Here is a 12,500-nt window from a genome sequence, read left to right as displayed (position 1 = left end):
TGTAAAAAAATATGTATGTGTGTGTGTGTGTATATATATATATATGTGTGTATATATATATATATGTGTATGTATGTGTGTATATATATATATATATGTGTATGTATGTGTATATATATATATATATGTATATATATATGTGTATATATATATATATATATATGTATGTATGTATGTATGTATGTGTGTGTGTGTGTGTGTGTGTGTGTGTGTGTGTGTATATATATATATATATATATATATATATATATATATATATATATATATATGAATGTGTGTGTATGTGTGTGTGGTCCAAAGATTTAAAAGTGGAATGAAATAAAACTGGTTCCAAAGAGCATAAATAATGTCTAATGAGAAGAGTGACATTTAGTTGCAGGACAGATGTTTATCCTCCTCGGTCAGTGGGTAATGAGGCAGACTCCTGAGACGTATTAACTCAACCCACTTTCCGCCACATCAGCACATTTTCCTTCCTTTCCCTCCATTTCTTTCCCCATCTTCTCCCCCGATTATCTCCTCCCGTCGTGGCCTAATCGCTTCTCTTTGTCAGCGGAACCAACGGTCCCTCTCTCTCCTCCGCAGAGGTTGTCCAACTGAGCCTGGCGGAGGACCAGCGGGTCAGCGTCTCCACGGTGACGGTGGGCCTCAGCGCCGTCCTGACCTGCGCCATCCAGGGGACCCTGCGCCCGCCCGTCATCTGGAAGAGGAACGGCATCGTTCTCAACTTCCTGGACCTGGAGGACATTAATGTGAGTTGGCTTGATCTTGCGTCATTTTTTTTTTTTTTTTTTTGTGCAGCTTTCAAGAAAGCATGTTAGCTTGCAGCATCTTCAGGGCTAAAATATGCTAATGTAGCGCGTTGTCCTGGGGGGCCAAGTCTGTGTTAGTCAAAGCAACCTCTTTAGTTTTGTGTTTTTATTTGTTTTGTTGGTTTTCTCGGCGAATATTTGTTTGCACCTTTCAAGTAAAACATGTGAGCTTGCAGCCCCTTTAGGGCTCAAATATGCTAATACACCACCTTGTCCTGGGGGGGCGGAGTCTGTGTCAGTCGAGGCAAACTTGTTTTAAAGCAACCTTTTTTGTTTTGTTTTTTATTTTATTTTTTTGTTAGTTTTGTTTGGAAGAACATTATTTTTTGGCACTTTTCAAGAAAACATGTGAGCTTGCAGCCCCTTTAGGGCTCAAATATGCTAATGCACCACCTTGTCCTGAGGGGCGGAGTCTGTGTCAGTCGAGGCAAACTTTTTTTTAAAGCAACATTTTTTGTTTTGTTTTTTATTTTATTTTTTTGTTAGTTTTGTTAGGAAGAACATTATTTTTTGGCACTTTTCAAGAAAAACATGTGAGCTTGCAGCCCCTTTAGGGCTCAAATATGCTAATGCACCACCTTGTCCTGGGGGGGCGGAGTCTGTGTCAGTCGACGCAAACTTGTTTTAAAGCATCTTTTTTGTTTTGTTTTTTATTTAATTTTTTTGGTTGGTTTTGTTAGGAAGAACATTATTTTTTGGCACTTTTCAAGAAACCATGTTAGCTTGCAGCCCCTTTAGGGCTCAAATATGCTAATGCACCACCTTGTCCTGGGGGGGGGGGGGGGTCTGTGTCAGTCGAGGCAAACTTTTTTTAAAGCAACCTTTTTTGTTTTTTTTTTGTTTTGTTTTTTTGTTTGGAAGAACATTATTTTTTGGCACTTTTCAAGAAAAACATGTGAGCTTGCAGCCCCTTTAGGGCTCAAATGTGCTAATGCACCACCTTGTCCTGAGGGGCGGAGTCTGTGTCAGTTGAGGCAAACTTGTTTTAAAGCAACCTTTTTTGTTTTGTTTTTTATTTATTTATTTATTCTTAGTTTTGTTAGGAAGAACATTATTTTTTGGCACTTTTCAAGAAAACATGTTAGCTTGCAGCCCCTTTAGGGCTCAAATATGCTAATGCACCACCTTGTCCTGGGGGGGCGGAGTCTGTGTCAGTCGAGGCAAACTTTTTAAAGCAACCTTTTTTGTTTTATTTTTTATTTAATTTTTTTGGTTGGTTTTGTTAGGAAGAACATTATTTTTTGGCACTTTTCAAGAAAACATGTTAGCTTGCAGCCCCTTTAGGGCTCAAATATGCTAATGCACCACCTTGTTTTGGGGGGGGCGGAGTCTGTGTCAGTCGAGGCAAACTTTTTTTTAAAGCAACCTTTTTTGTTTTGTTTTTTATTTTATTTTTTTGTTAGTTTTGTTAGGAAGAACATTTTTTAGCACTTTTCAAGAAAAACATGTGAGCTTGCAGCCCCTTTAGGGCTCAAATATGCTAATGCACCACCTTGTCCTGGAGGGGCGGAGTCTGTGTCAGTCGAGGCAAACTTTTTTTTAAAGCAACCTTTTTTGTTTTGTTTTTTATTTTATTTTTTTGTTAGGAAGAACATTATTTTTTGGCACCTTTCAAATAAAACATGTGAGCTTGCAGCCCCTTTAGAGCTCAAATATGCTAATACACCACCTTGTCCTGGGGGGCGGAGTCTGTGTCAGTGGGAGGCAAACTTTTTTTTAAAGCAAACTTTTTTGTTTTGTTTTTTATTTTATTTTTTGTTAGTTTTGTTAGGAAGAACATTATTTTTTGCCACTTTTCAAGAAAAACATGTGAGCTTGCAGCCCCTTTAGGGCTCAAATATGCTAATGCACCACCTTGTCCTGAGGGGCGGAGTCTGTGTCAGTTGAGGCAAACTTGTTTTAAAGCAACCTTTTTTGTTTTGTTTTTTATTTATTTATTTATTCTTAGTTTTGTTAGGAAGAACATTATTTTTTGGCACTTTTCAAGAAAACATGTTAGCTTGCAGCCCCTTTAGGGCTCAAATATGCTAATGCACCACCTTGTCCTGGGGGGGCGGAGTCTGTGTCAGTCGAGGCAAACTTTTTAAAGCAACCTTTTTTGTTTTATTTTTTATTTAATTTTTTTGGTTGGTTTTGTTAGGAAGAACATTATTTTTTGGCACTTTTCAAGAAAACATGTTAGCTTGCAGCCCCTTTAGGGCTCAAATATGCTAATGCACCACCTTGTTTTGGGGGGGCGGAGTCTGTGTCAGTCGAGGCAAACTTTTTTTTAAAGCAACCTTTTTTGTTTTGTTTTTTATTTTATTTTTTTGTTAGTTTTGTTAGGAAGAACATTTTTTAGCACTTTTCAAGAAAAACATGTGAGCTTGCAGCCCCTTTAGGGCTCAAATATGCTAATGCACCACCTTGTCCTGGAGGGGCGGAGTCTGTGTCAGTCGAGGCAAACTTTTTTTTAAAGCAACCTTTTTTGTTTTGTTTTTTATTTTATTTTTTTGTTAGGAAGAACATTATTTTTTGGCACCTTTCAAATAAAACATGTGAGCTTGCAGCCCCTTTAGAGCTCAAATATGCTAATACACCACCTTGTCCTGGGGGGCGGAGTCTGTGTCAGTGGGAGGCAAACTTTTTTTTAAAGCAAACTTTTTTGTTTTGTTTTTTATTTTATTTTTTGTTAGTTTTGTTAGGAAGAACATTATTTTTTGCCACTTTTCAAGAAAAACATGTGAGCTTGCAGCCCCTTTAGGGCTCAAATATGCTAATGCACCACCTTGTCCTGAGGGGCGGAGTCTGTGTCAGTCGAGGCAAACTTTTTTTTAAAGCAACATTTTTTGTTTTGTTTTTTATTTTATTTTTTTGTTAGTTTTGTTAGGAAGAACATTATTTTTTGGCACTATTCAAGAAAAACATGTGAGCTTGCAGCCCCTTTAGGGCTCAAATATGCTAATGCACCACCTTGTTTTGGGGGGGCAGAGTCTGTGTCAGTCGAGGCAAACTTTTTTTTAAAGCAACATTTTTTGTTTTGTTTTTTATTTTATTTTTTTGTTAGTTTTGTTAGGAAGAACATTATTTTTTGGCACTTTTCAAGAAAACATGTTAGCTTGCAGCCCCTTCAGGGCTCAAATATGCTAATGCACCACCTTGTTTTGGGGGGGCAGAGTCTGTGTCAGTCGAGGCAAACTTTAGGGCTCAAATATGCTAATGCACCATCTTGTCCTGGGGGGCGGAGTCTGTGTCAGTCGAGGCAAACTTTTTTAAAGCAACCTTTTTTGTTTTGTTTTTTATTTTATTTTTTTGTTAGTTTTGTTTGGAAGAACATTATTTTTTGGCACTTTTCAAGAAAACATGTGAGCTTGCAGCCCCTTTAGGGCTCAAATATGCTAATGCACCACCTTGTCCTGAGGGGCGGAGTCTGTGTCAGTTGAGGCAAACTTGTTTTAAAGCAACCTTTTTTGTTTTGTTTTTTATTTATTTATTTATTCTTAGTTTTGTTAGGAAGAACATTATTTTTTGGCACTTTTCAAGAAAACATGTTAGCTTGCAGCCCCTTTAGGGCTCAAATATGCTAATGCACCACCTTGTTTTGGGGGGGCGGAGTCTGTGTCAGTCGAGGCAAACTTTTTTTTAAAGCAACCTTTTTTGTTTTGTTTTTTATTTTATTTTTTTGTTAGTTTTGTTAGGAAGAACATTTTTTAGCACTTTTCAAGAAAAACATGTGAGCTTGCAGCCCCTTTAGGGCTCAAATATGCTAATGCACCACCTTGTCCTGGAGGGGCGGAGTCTGTGTCAGTCGAGGCAAACTTTTTTTTAAAGCAACCTTTTTTGTTTTGTTTTTTATTTTATTTTTTTGTTAGGAAGAACATTATTTTTTGGCACCTTTCAAATAAAACATGTGAGCTTGCAGCCCCTTTAGAGCTCAAATATGCTAATACACCACCTTGTCCTGGAGGGGCGGAGTCTGTGTCAGTGGGAGGCAAACTTTTTTTTAAAGCAAACTTTTTTGTTTTGTTTTTTATTTTATTTTTTGTTAGTTTTGTTAGGAAGAACATTATTTTTTGGCACTATTCAAGAAAAACATGTGAGCTTGCAGTCCCTTTAGGGCTCAAATATGCTAATGCGCCACCTTGTCCTGGGGGGGCGGAGTCTGTGTCAGTCGACGCAAAGTTTTTTTAAAGCATCTTTTTTGTTTTGTTTTTTATTTAATTTTTTTGGTTGGTTTTGTTAGGAAGAACATTATTTTTTGGCACTTTTCAAGAAACCATGTTAGCTTGCAGCTCCTTTAGGGCTCAAATATGCTAATGCACCACCTTGTCCTGGGGGGGGGGGGGGGGTCTGTGTCAGTCGAGGCAAACTTTTTTTAAAGCAACCTTTTTTGTTTTTTTATTTTTTTTATTTTTTTGTTAGGAAGAACATTATTTTTTGGCACTTTTCAAGAAAAACATGTGAGCTTGCAGCCCCTTTAGGGCTCAAATGTGCTAATGCACCACCTTGTCCTGGAGGGGCGGAGTCTGTGTCAGTCGAGGCAAACTTTTTTTTAAAGCAACCTTTTTTGTTTTATTTTTTATTTAATTTTTTTGGTTGGTTTTGTTAGGAAGAACATTATTTTTTGGCACTTTTCAAGAAAACATGTTAGCTTGCAGCCCCTTTAGGGCTCAAATATGCTAATGCACCACCTTGTTTTGGGGGGGCGGAGTCTGTGTCAGTCGAGGCAAACTTTTTTTTAAAGCAACCTTTTTTGTTTTGTTTTTTATTTTATTTTTTTGTTAGTTTTGTTAGGAAGAACATTTTTTAGCACTTTTCAAGAAAAACATGTGAGCTAGCAACCCCTTTAGGGCTCAAATATGCTAATGCAGCACCTTGTCCTGGAGGGGCGGAGTCTGTGTCAGTCGAGGCAAACTTTTTTTTAAAGCAACCTTTTTTGTTTTGTTTTTTATTTTATTTTTTTGTTAGGAAGAACATTATTTTTTGGCACCTTTCAAATAAAACATGTGAGCTTGCAGCCCCTTTAGAGCTCAAATATGCTAATGCACCACCTTGTCCTGGGGGGCGGAGTCTTTGTCAGTGGGAGGCAAACTTTTTTTTAAAGCAAACTTTTTTGTTTTGTTTTTTATTTTATTTTTTGTTAGTTTTGTTAGGAAGAACATTATTTTTTGCCACTTTTCAAGAAAAACATGTGAGCTTGCAGCCCCTTTAGGGCTCAAATACGCTAATGCACCACCTTGTCCTGGAGGGCGGAGTCTGTGTCAGTTGAGGCAAACTTTTTTTAAAGCAACCTTTTTTGTTTTGTTTTTTATTTTATTTTTTTGTTAGGAAGAACATTATTTTTTGGCACTTTTCAAGAAAAACATGTTAGCTTGCAGCCCCTTTAGGGCTCAAATATGCTAATACACCACCTTGTCCTGGAGGGCGGAGTCTGTGTCAGTTGAGGCAAACTTTTTTTAAAGCAACCTTTTTTGTTTTGTTTTTTATTTTATTTTTTTGTTCGGAAGAACATTATTTTTTGGCACTTTTCAAGAAAAACATGTGAGCTTGCAGCCCCTTTAGGGCTCAAATATGCTAATGCACCATCTTGTCCTGGGGGGCGGAGTCTGTGTCAGTCGAGGCAAACTTGTTTTAAAGCAACCTTTTTTGTTTTGTTTTTTATTTTATTTTTTTGTTAGTTTTGTTTGGAAGAACATTATTTTTTGGCACTTTTCAAGAAAACATGTGAGCTTGCAGCCCCTTTAGGGCTCAAATGTGCTAATGCACCACCTTGTCCTGGAGGGGCGGAGTCTGTGTCAGTCGAGGCAAACTTTTTTTTAAAGCAACCTTTTTTGTTTTATTTTTTATTTAATTTTTTTGGTTGGTTTTGTTAGGAAGAACATTATTTTTTGGCACTTTTCAAGAAAACATGTTAGCTTGCAGCCCCTTTAGGGCTCAAATATGCTAATGCACCACCTTGTTTTGGGGGGGCGGAGTCTGTGTCAGTCGAGGCAAACTTTTTTTTAAAGCAACCTTTTTTGTTTTGTTTTTTATTTTATTTTTTTGTTAGTTTTGTTAGGAAGAACATTTTTTAGCACTTTTCAAGAAAAACATGTGAGCTAGCAACCCCTTTAGGGCTCAAATATGCTAATGCAGCACCTTGTCCTGGAGGGGCGGAGTCTGTGTCAGTCGAGGCAAACTTTTTTTTAAAGCAACCTTTTTTGTTTTGTTTTTTATTTTATTTTTTTGTTAGGAAGAACATTATTTTTTGGCACCTTTCAAATAAAACATGTGAGCTTGCAGCCCCTTTAGAGCTCAAATATGCTAATGCACCACCTTGTCCTGGGGGGCGGAGTCTGTGTCAGTGGGAGGCAAACTTTTTTTTAAAGCAAACTTTTTTGTTTTGTTTTTTATTTTATTTTTTGTTAGTTTTGTTAGGAAGAACATTATTTTTTAGCACTTTTCAAGAAAAACATGTGAGCTAGCAACCCCTTTAGGGCTCAAATACGCTAATGCACCACCTTGTCCTGGAGGGCGGAGTCTGTGTCAGTTGAGGCAAACTTTTTTTAAAGCAACCTTTTTTGTTTTGTTTTTTATTTTATTTTTTTGTTCGGAAGAACATTATTTTTTGGCACTTTTCAAGAAAAACATGTGAGCTTGCAGCCCCTTTAGGGCTCAAATATGCTAATGCACCATCTTGTCCTGGGGGGCGGAGTCTGTGTCAGTCGAGGCAAACTTGTTTTAAAGCAACCTTTTTTGTTTTGTTTTTTATTTTATTTTTTTGTTAGTTTTGTTTGGAAGAACATTATTTTTTGGCACTTTTCAAGAAAACATGTGAGCTTGCAGCCCCTTTAGGGCTCAAATATGCTAATGCACCACCTTGTCCTGAGGGGCGGAGTCTGTGTCAGTTGAGGCAAACTTGTTTTAAAGCAACCTTTTTTGTTTTGTTTTTTATTTATTTATTTATTCTTAGTTTTGTTAGGAAGAACATTATTTTTTGGCACTTTTCAAGAAAACATGTTAGCTTGCAGCCACTTTAGGGCTCAAATATGCTAATGCACCACCTTGTCCTGGGGGGGCGGAGTCTGTGTCAGTCGAGGCAAACTTTTTAAAGCAACCTTTTTTGTTTTATTTTTTATTTAATTTTTTTGGTTGGTTTTGTTAGGAAGAACATTATTTTTTGGCACTTTTCAAGAAAACATGTTAGCTTGCAGCCCCTTTAGGGCTCAAATATGCTAATGCACCACCTTGTTTTGGGGGGGCGGAGTCTGTGTCAGTCGAGGCAAACTTTTTTTTAAAGCAACCTTTTTTGTTTTGTTTTTTATTTTATTTTTTTGTTAGTTTTGTTAGGAAGAACATTTTTTAGCACTTTTCAAGAAAAACATGTGAGCTTGCAGCCCCTTTAGGGCTCAAATATGCTAATGCACCACCTTGTCCTGGAGGGGCGGAGTCTGTGTCAGTCGAGGCAAACTTTTTTTTAAAGCAACCTTTTTTGTTTTGTTTTTTATTTTATTTTTTTGTTAGGAAGAACATTATTTTTTGGCACCTTTCAAATAAAACATGTGAGCTTGCAGCCCCTTTAGAGCTCAAATATGCTAATGCACCACCTTGTCCTGGGGGGCGGAGTCTGTGTCAGTGGGAGGCAAACTTTTTTTTAAAGCAAACTTTTTTGTTTTGTTTTTTATTTTATTTTTTGTTAGTTTTGTTAGGAAGAACATTATTTTTTGCCACTTTTCAAGAAAAACATGTGAGCTTGCAGCCCCCTTAGGGCTCAAATACGCTAATGCACCACCTTGTCCTGGAGGGCGGAGTCTGTGTCAGTTGAGGCAAACTTTTTTTAAAGCAACATTTTTTGTTTTGTTTTTTATTTTATTTTTTTGTTAGGAAGAACATTATTTTTTGGCACTTTTCAAGAAAAACATGTGAGCTTGCAGCCCCTTTAGGGCTCAAATATGCTAATGCACCACCTTGTCCTGGGGGGGGGGGCGGAGTCTGTGTCAGTCGAGGCAAACTTTTTTTAAAGCAACCTTTTTTGTTTTGTTTTTTATTTTATTTTTTTGTTCGGAAGAACATTATTTTTTGGCACTTTTCAAGAAAAACATGTGAGCTTGCAGCCCCTTTAGGGCTCAAATATGCTAATGCACCATCTTGTCCTGGGGGGCGGAGTCTGTGTCAGTCGAGGCAAACTTGTTTTAAAGCAACCTTTTTTGTTTTGTTTTTTATTTTGTTAGTTTTGTTTGGAAGAACATTATTTTTTGGCACTTTTCAAGAAAACATGTGAGCTTGCAGCCCCTTTAGGGCTCAAATATGCTAATGCGCCACCTTGTCCTGAGGGGCGGAGTCTGTGTCAGTTGAGGCAAACTTGTTTTAAAGCAACCTTTTTTGTTTTGTTTTTTATTTATTTATTTTTTCTTAGTTTTGTTAGGAAGAACATTATTTTTTGGCACTTTTCAAGAAAACATGTTAGCTTGCAGCCCCTTTAGGGCTCAAATATGCTAATGCACCACCTTGTCCTGGGGGGGCGGAGTCTGTGTCAGTCGAGGCAAACTTTTTTTTAAAGCAACCTTTTTTGTTTTTGTTTTTTGTTAGTTTTGTTAGGAAGAACATTATTTTTTGGCACTTTTCAAGAAAACATGTGAGCTTGCAGCCCCTTTAGGGCTCAAATATGCTAATGCACCACCTTGTCCTGAGGGGTGGAGTCTGTGTCAGTTGAGGCAAACTTGTTTTAAAGCAACCTTTTTTGTTTTGTTTTTTATTTATTTATTTTTTCTTAGTTTTGTTAGGAAGAACATTATTTTTTGGCACTTTTCAAGAAAACATGTTAGCTTGCAGCCACTTTAGGGCTCAAATATGCTAATGCACCACCTTGTCCTGGGGGGGCGGAGTCTGTGTCAGTCGAGGCAAACTTTTTTTTAAAGCAACCTTTTTTGTTTTGTTTTTTGTTAGTTTTGTTAGGAAGAACATTATTTTTTGGCACTTTTCAAGAAAACATGTTCGCTTGCAGCCCCTTTAGGGCTCAAAAATGCTAATGCACCACCTTGTCCTGGGGGGCGGAGTCTGTGTCAGTCGAGGCAAACTTTTTTTTTAAAGCAACCTTTTTTGTTTTGTTTTTTATTTTATTTTTTTGTTAGTTTTGTTAGGAAGAACATTTTTTGGCACTTTTCAAGAAAAACATGTGAGCTTGCAGCCCCTTTAGGGCTAAAATATGCTAATGCACCACCTTGTCCTGGTGGGCAGAGTCTGTGTCGTTCAAAGAAAACTTGTTTTAAGGCAAACTTTTTTGTTTTGTTTTTAATTTTGTTAGTTTTGTTAGTAAGAACATTATTTTTTGGCAATTTTCAAGAAAACATGTTAGCTTGCAGCCCCTTTAGGGCTAAAATATGCTAATGCACCATTTTGTCCTGGGGGGCGGAGTCTGTGTCAGTCGAGGCAAACTTGTTTTAAAGCAACCTTTTTTGTTTTGTTTTTTATTTTATTTTTTTGTTAGTTTTGTTTGGAAGAACATTATTCTTTGGCACTTTTCAAGAAAACATGTGAGCTTGCAGCCCCTTTAGGGCTCAAATATGCTAATGCACCACCTTGTCCTGAGGGGCGGAGTCTGTGTCAGTTGAGGCAAACTTGTTTTAAAGCAACCTTTTTTGTTTTGTTTTTTATTTATTTATTTTTTCTTAGTTTTGTTAGGAAGAACATTATTTTTTGGCACTTTTCAAGAAAACATGTTAGCTTGCAGCCCCTTTAGGGCTCAAATATGCTAATGCACCACCTTGTCCTGGGGGGGCGGAGTCTGTGTCAGTCGAGGCAAACTTTTTTTTAAAGCAACCTTTTTTGTTTTGTTTTTTGTTTTTGTTTTTTGTTAGTTTTGTTAGGAAGAACATTATTTTTTGGCACTTTTCAAGAAAACATGTTCGCTTGCAGCCCCTTTAGGGCTCAAAAATGCTAATGCACCACCTTGTCCTGGGGGGCGGAGTCTGTGTCAGTCGAGGCAAACTTTTTTTTTAAAGCAAACTTTTTTGTTTTGTTTTTTATTTTATTTTTTTGTTAGTTTTGTTAGGAAGAACATTTTTTGGCACTTTTCAAGAAAAACATGTGAGCTTGCAGCCCCTTTAGGGCTAAAATATGCTAATGCACCACCTTGTCCTGGTGGGCGGAGTCTGTGTCGTTCAAAGAAAACTTGTTTTAAGGCAAACTTTTTTGTTTTGTTTTTAATTTTATTTTTTTGTTAGTTTTGTTAGTAAGAACATTATTTTTTGGCATTTTTCAAGAAAACATGTTAGCTTACAGCCCCTTTTGGGTTAAGATATGCTAATGCAACATGTTGTCCTGGGGGGTTAGGGTTAGGGTTAGGGTTAGTCTGTCGTTCAAAGAAAACTTGTTTTAAGGCAAAGTTTTTTTTTTCTTTTTTACGTATTTCTTTCTTTATTATTGTTAGTTTCTTTAAGGCATATTTTTTGTTGCACCTTTCAAGGAAATATGTCAGCTTGCAGCATCTTTATGGCTGTATATGCTGGTTTAATGTGTTGTCCTTGGGGTCCTCGTCTCGGTCATCCAAGGGAAACTTTAAATGTTTTTGTTTTGTTTTTTATTTGTTTTGTTGTAAGTTTTTTTTAAGGCAAACATTTTCAAAAAAAAATTTTTTGGCACTTTTCAAGAAAACATGTTAGCTTGCACCCTCTTTAGGGTTAAGATATGCTAATGCAACATGAAAGAATAATGTTTTTAAGGCAAAGTTTTTTGTTTTCTTCTTTCTTTTTTACATATTTATTTATTTATGTATTATTGTTAGTTTCTTTAAGACCTTTTTTTTGCACCTTTCAAGAAAATATGTCAGCTTGCAGCATCTTTAGTGCTGCATATGCTGGTTTGATGTGTTGTCCTTGGGGTCCCAGTCTCTGTCATCCAAGGCAAACTTTAAATGTTTTTCTTTTTTTTATTTGTTTTGTTGTGTTACTTTTTTAAGGAAAACATTAGTATTTATTTATATTATTTTATTTTTTTGCACTTTTCAAGAAATCATGGTAGCTTGCAGCATCTTTAGGGCTATAGTATGCGGAGTCAACAAATTAACACATGGTTGAATACATTTTTTTCGAAAAGGTTACCTTCTCGGTCACTCTATTTCAGTAGGTGGCAGTATTGCACACCGCAAGGTTGCTTGCCAACCGCCATTAAAAAAGAAGAAGAAGGCAGTCTTGGCGTCTCAAACTATCTTTCACACACAACAGCGCCGACTTTCAAAACTCACTCAACATTCTCCTGCTCGCTAAAAGAAGGAACTCCCAATTGTGTTTACTGTTGATTCACTGTTTCAGCTTGAATTTCCTTGTTAAAATGTAGTGTTTTACTGCCTGACAAAAGTCTATCATTATCCTGTATTTGTTGCAGAGCTGTGTAGCATGTATTTGCCTCTTCTCTTGGCCAATTCACACTTGAAAAAGAGACTCAGTACGTGTGTGGGTGTGGGGGTGTGTGTGTGGGTGTGCGTGTGTTCTTGTATTTCTACCCTTCTTGAGACATCAACAAGGAAAAGTATCTCCAAAATGAGGACCGGTGAACAAGTTAGGACCAAAATCATGGTCCCAATAAGGAAAACCATTGCATCTAATAGAGAGACAAATCCTAGAGTCCGTGAACATTGCTCCAAAGTCAGGATTTTTTGTTGATGTAATGTGCATACAAAAGTAAACATTGACAGGTGCAAAGGCAGCAATATATGATAAAACAAGACGGCAG

General features: G+C 37.0%; 1 protein-coding gene across 1 annotated transcript in view; it reads left to right on the top strand.

The window, feature by feature from the left end:
- The window catches only part of fstl4 (follistatin-like 4), a 375,104-nt gene that overhangs the window by 297,527 nt on the left and 65,077 nt on the right, over window positions 1–12,500 (top strand). Inside the window, exon 7 of the mRNA XM_061934279.1 lies at window positions 586–752. Within this exon, the coding sequence (XP_061790263.1) occupies window positions 586–752 (167 nt within the window). The remainder of the gene's footprint in view (window positions 1–585; window positions 753–12,500) is intronic.

The sequence above is a fragment of the Nerophis lumbriciformis genome, linkage group LG03, assembly GCF_033978685.3.
Source record: "Nerophis lumbriciformis linkage group LG03, RoL_Nlum_v2.1, whole genome shotgun sequence".
NCBI lineage: Eukaryota > Metazoa > Chordata > Actinopteri > Syngnathiformes > Syngnathidae > Nerophis > Nerophis lumbriciformis.
The sequence above is the reverse complement of the archived record's forward strand: the minus strand, read 5'-3'. Positions and strand labels throughout refer to the sequence as shown.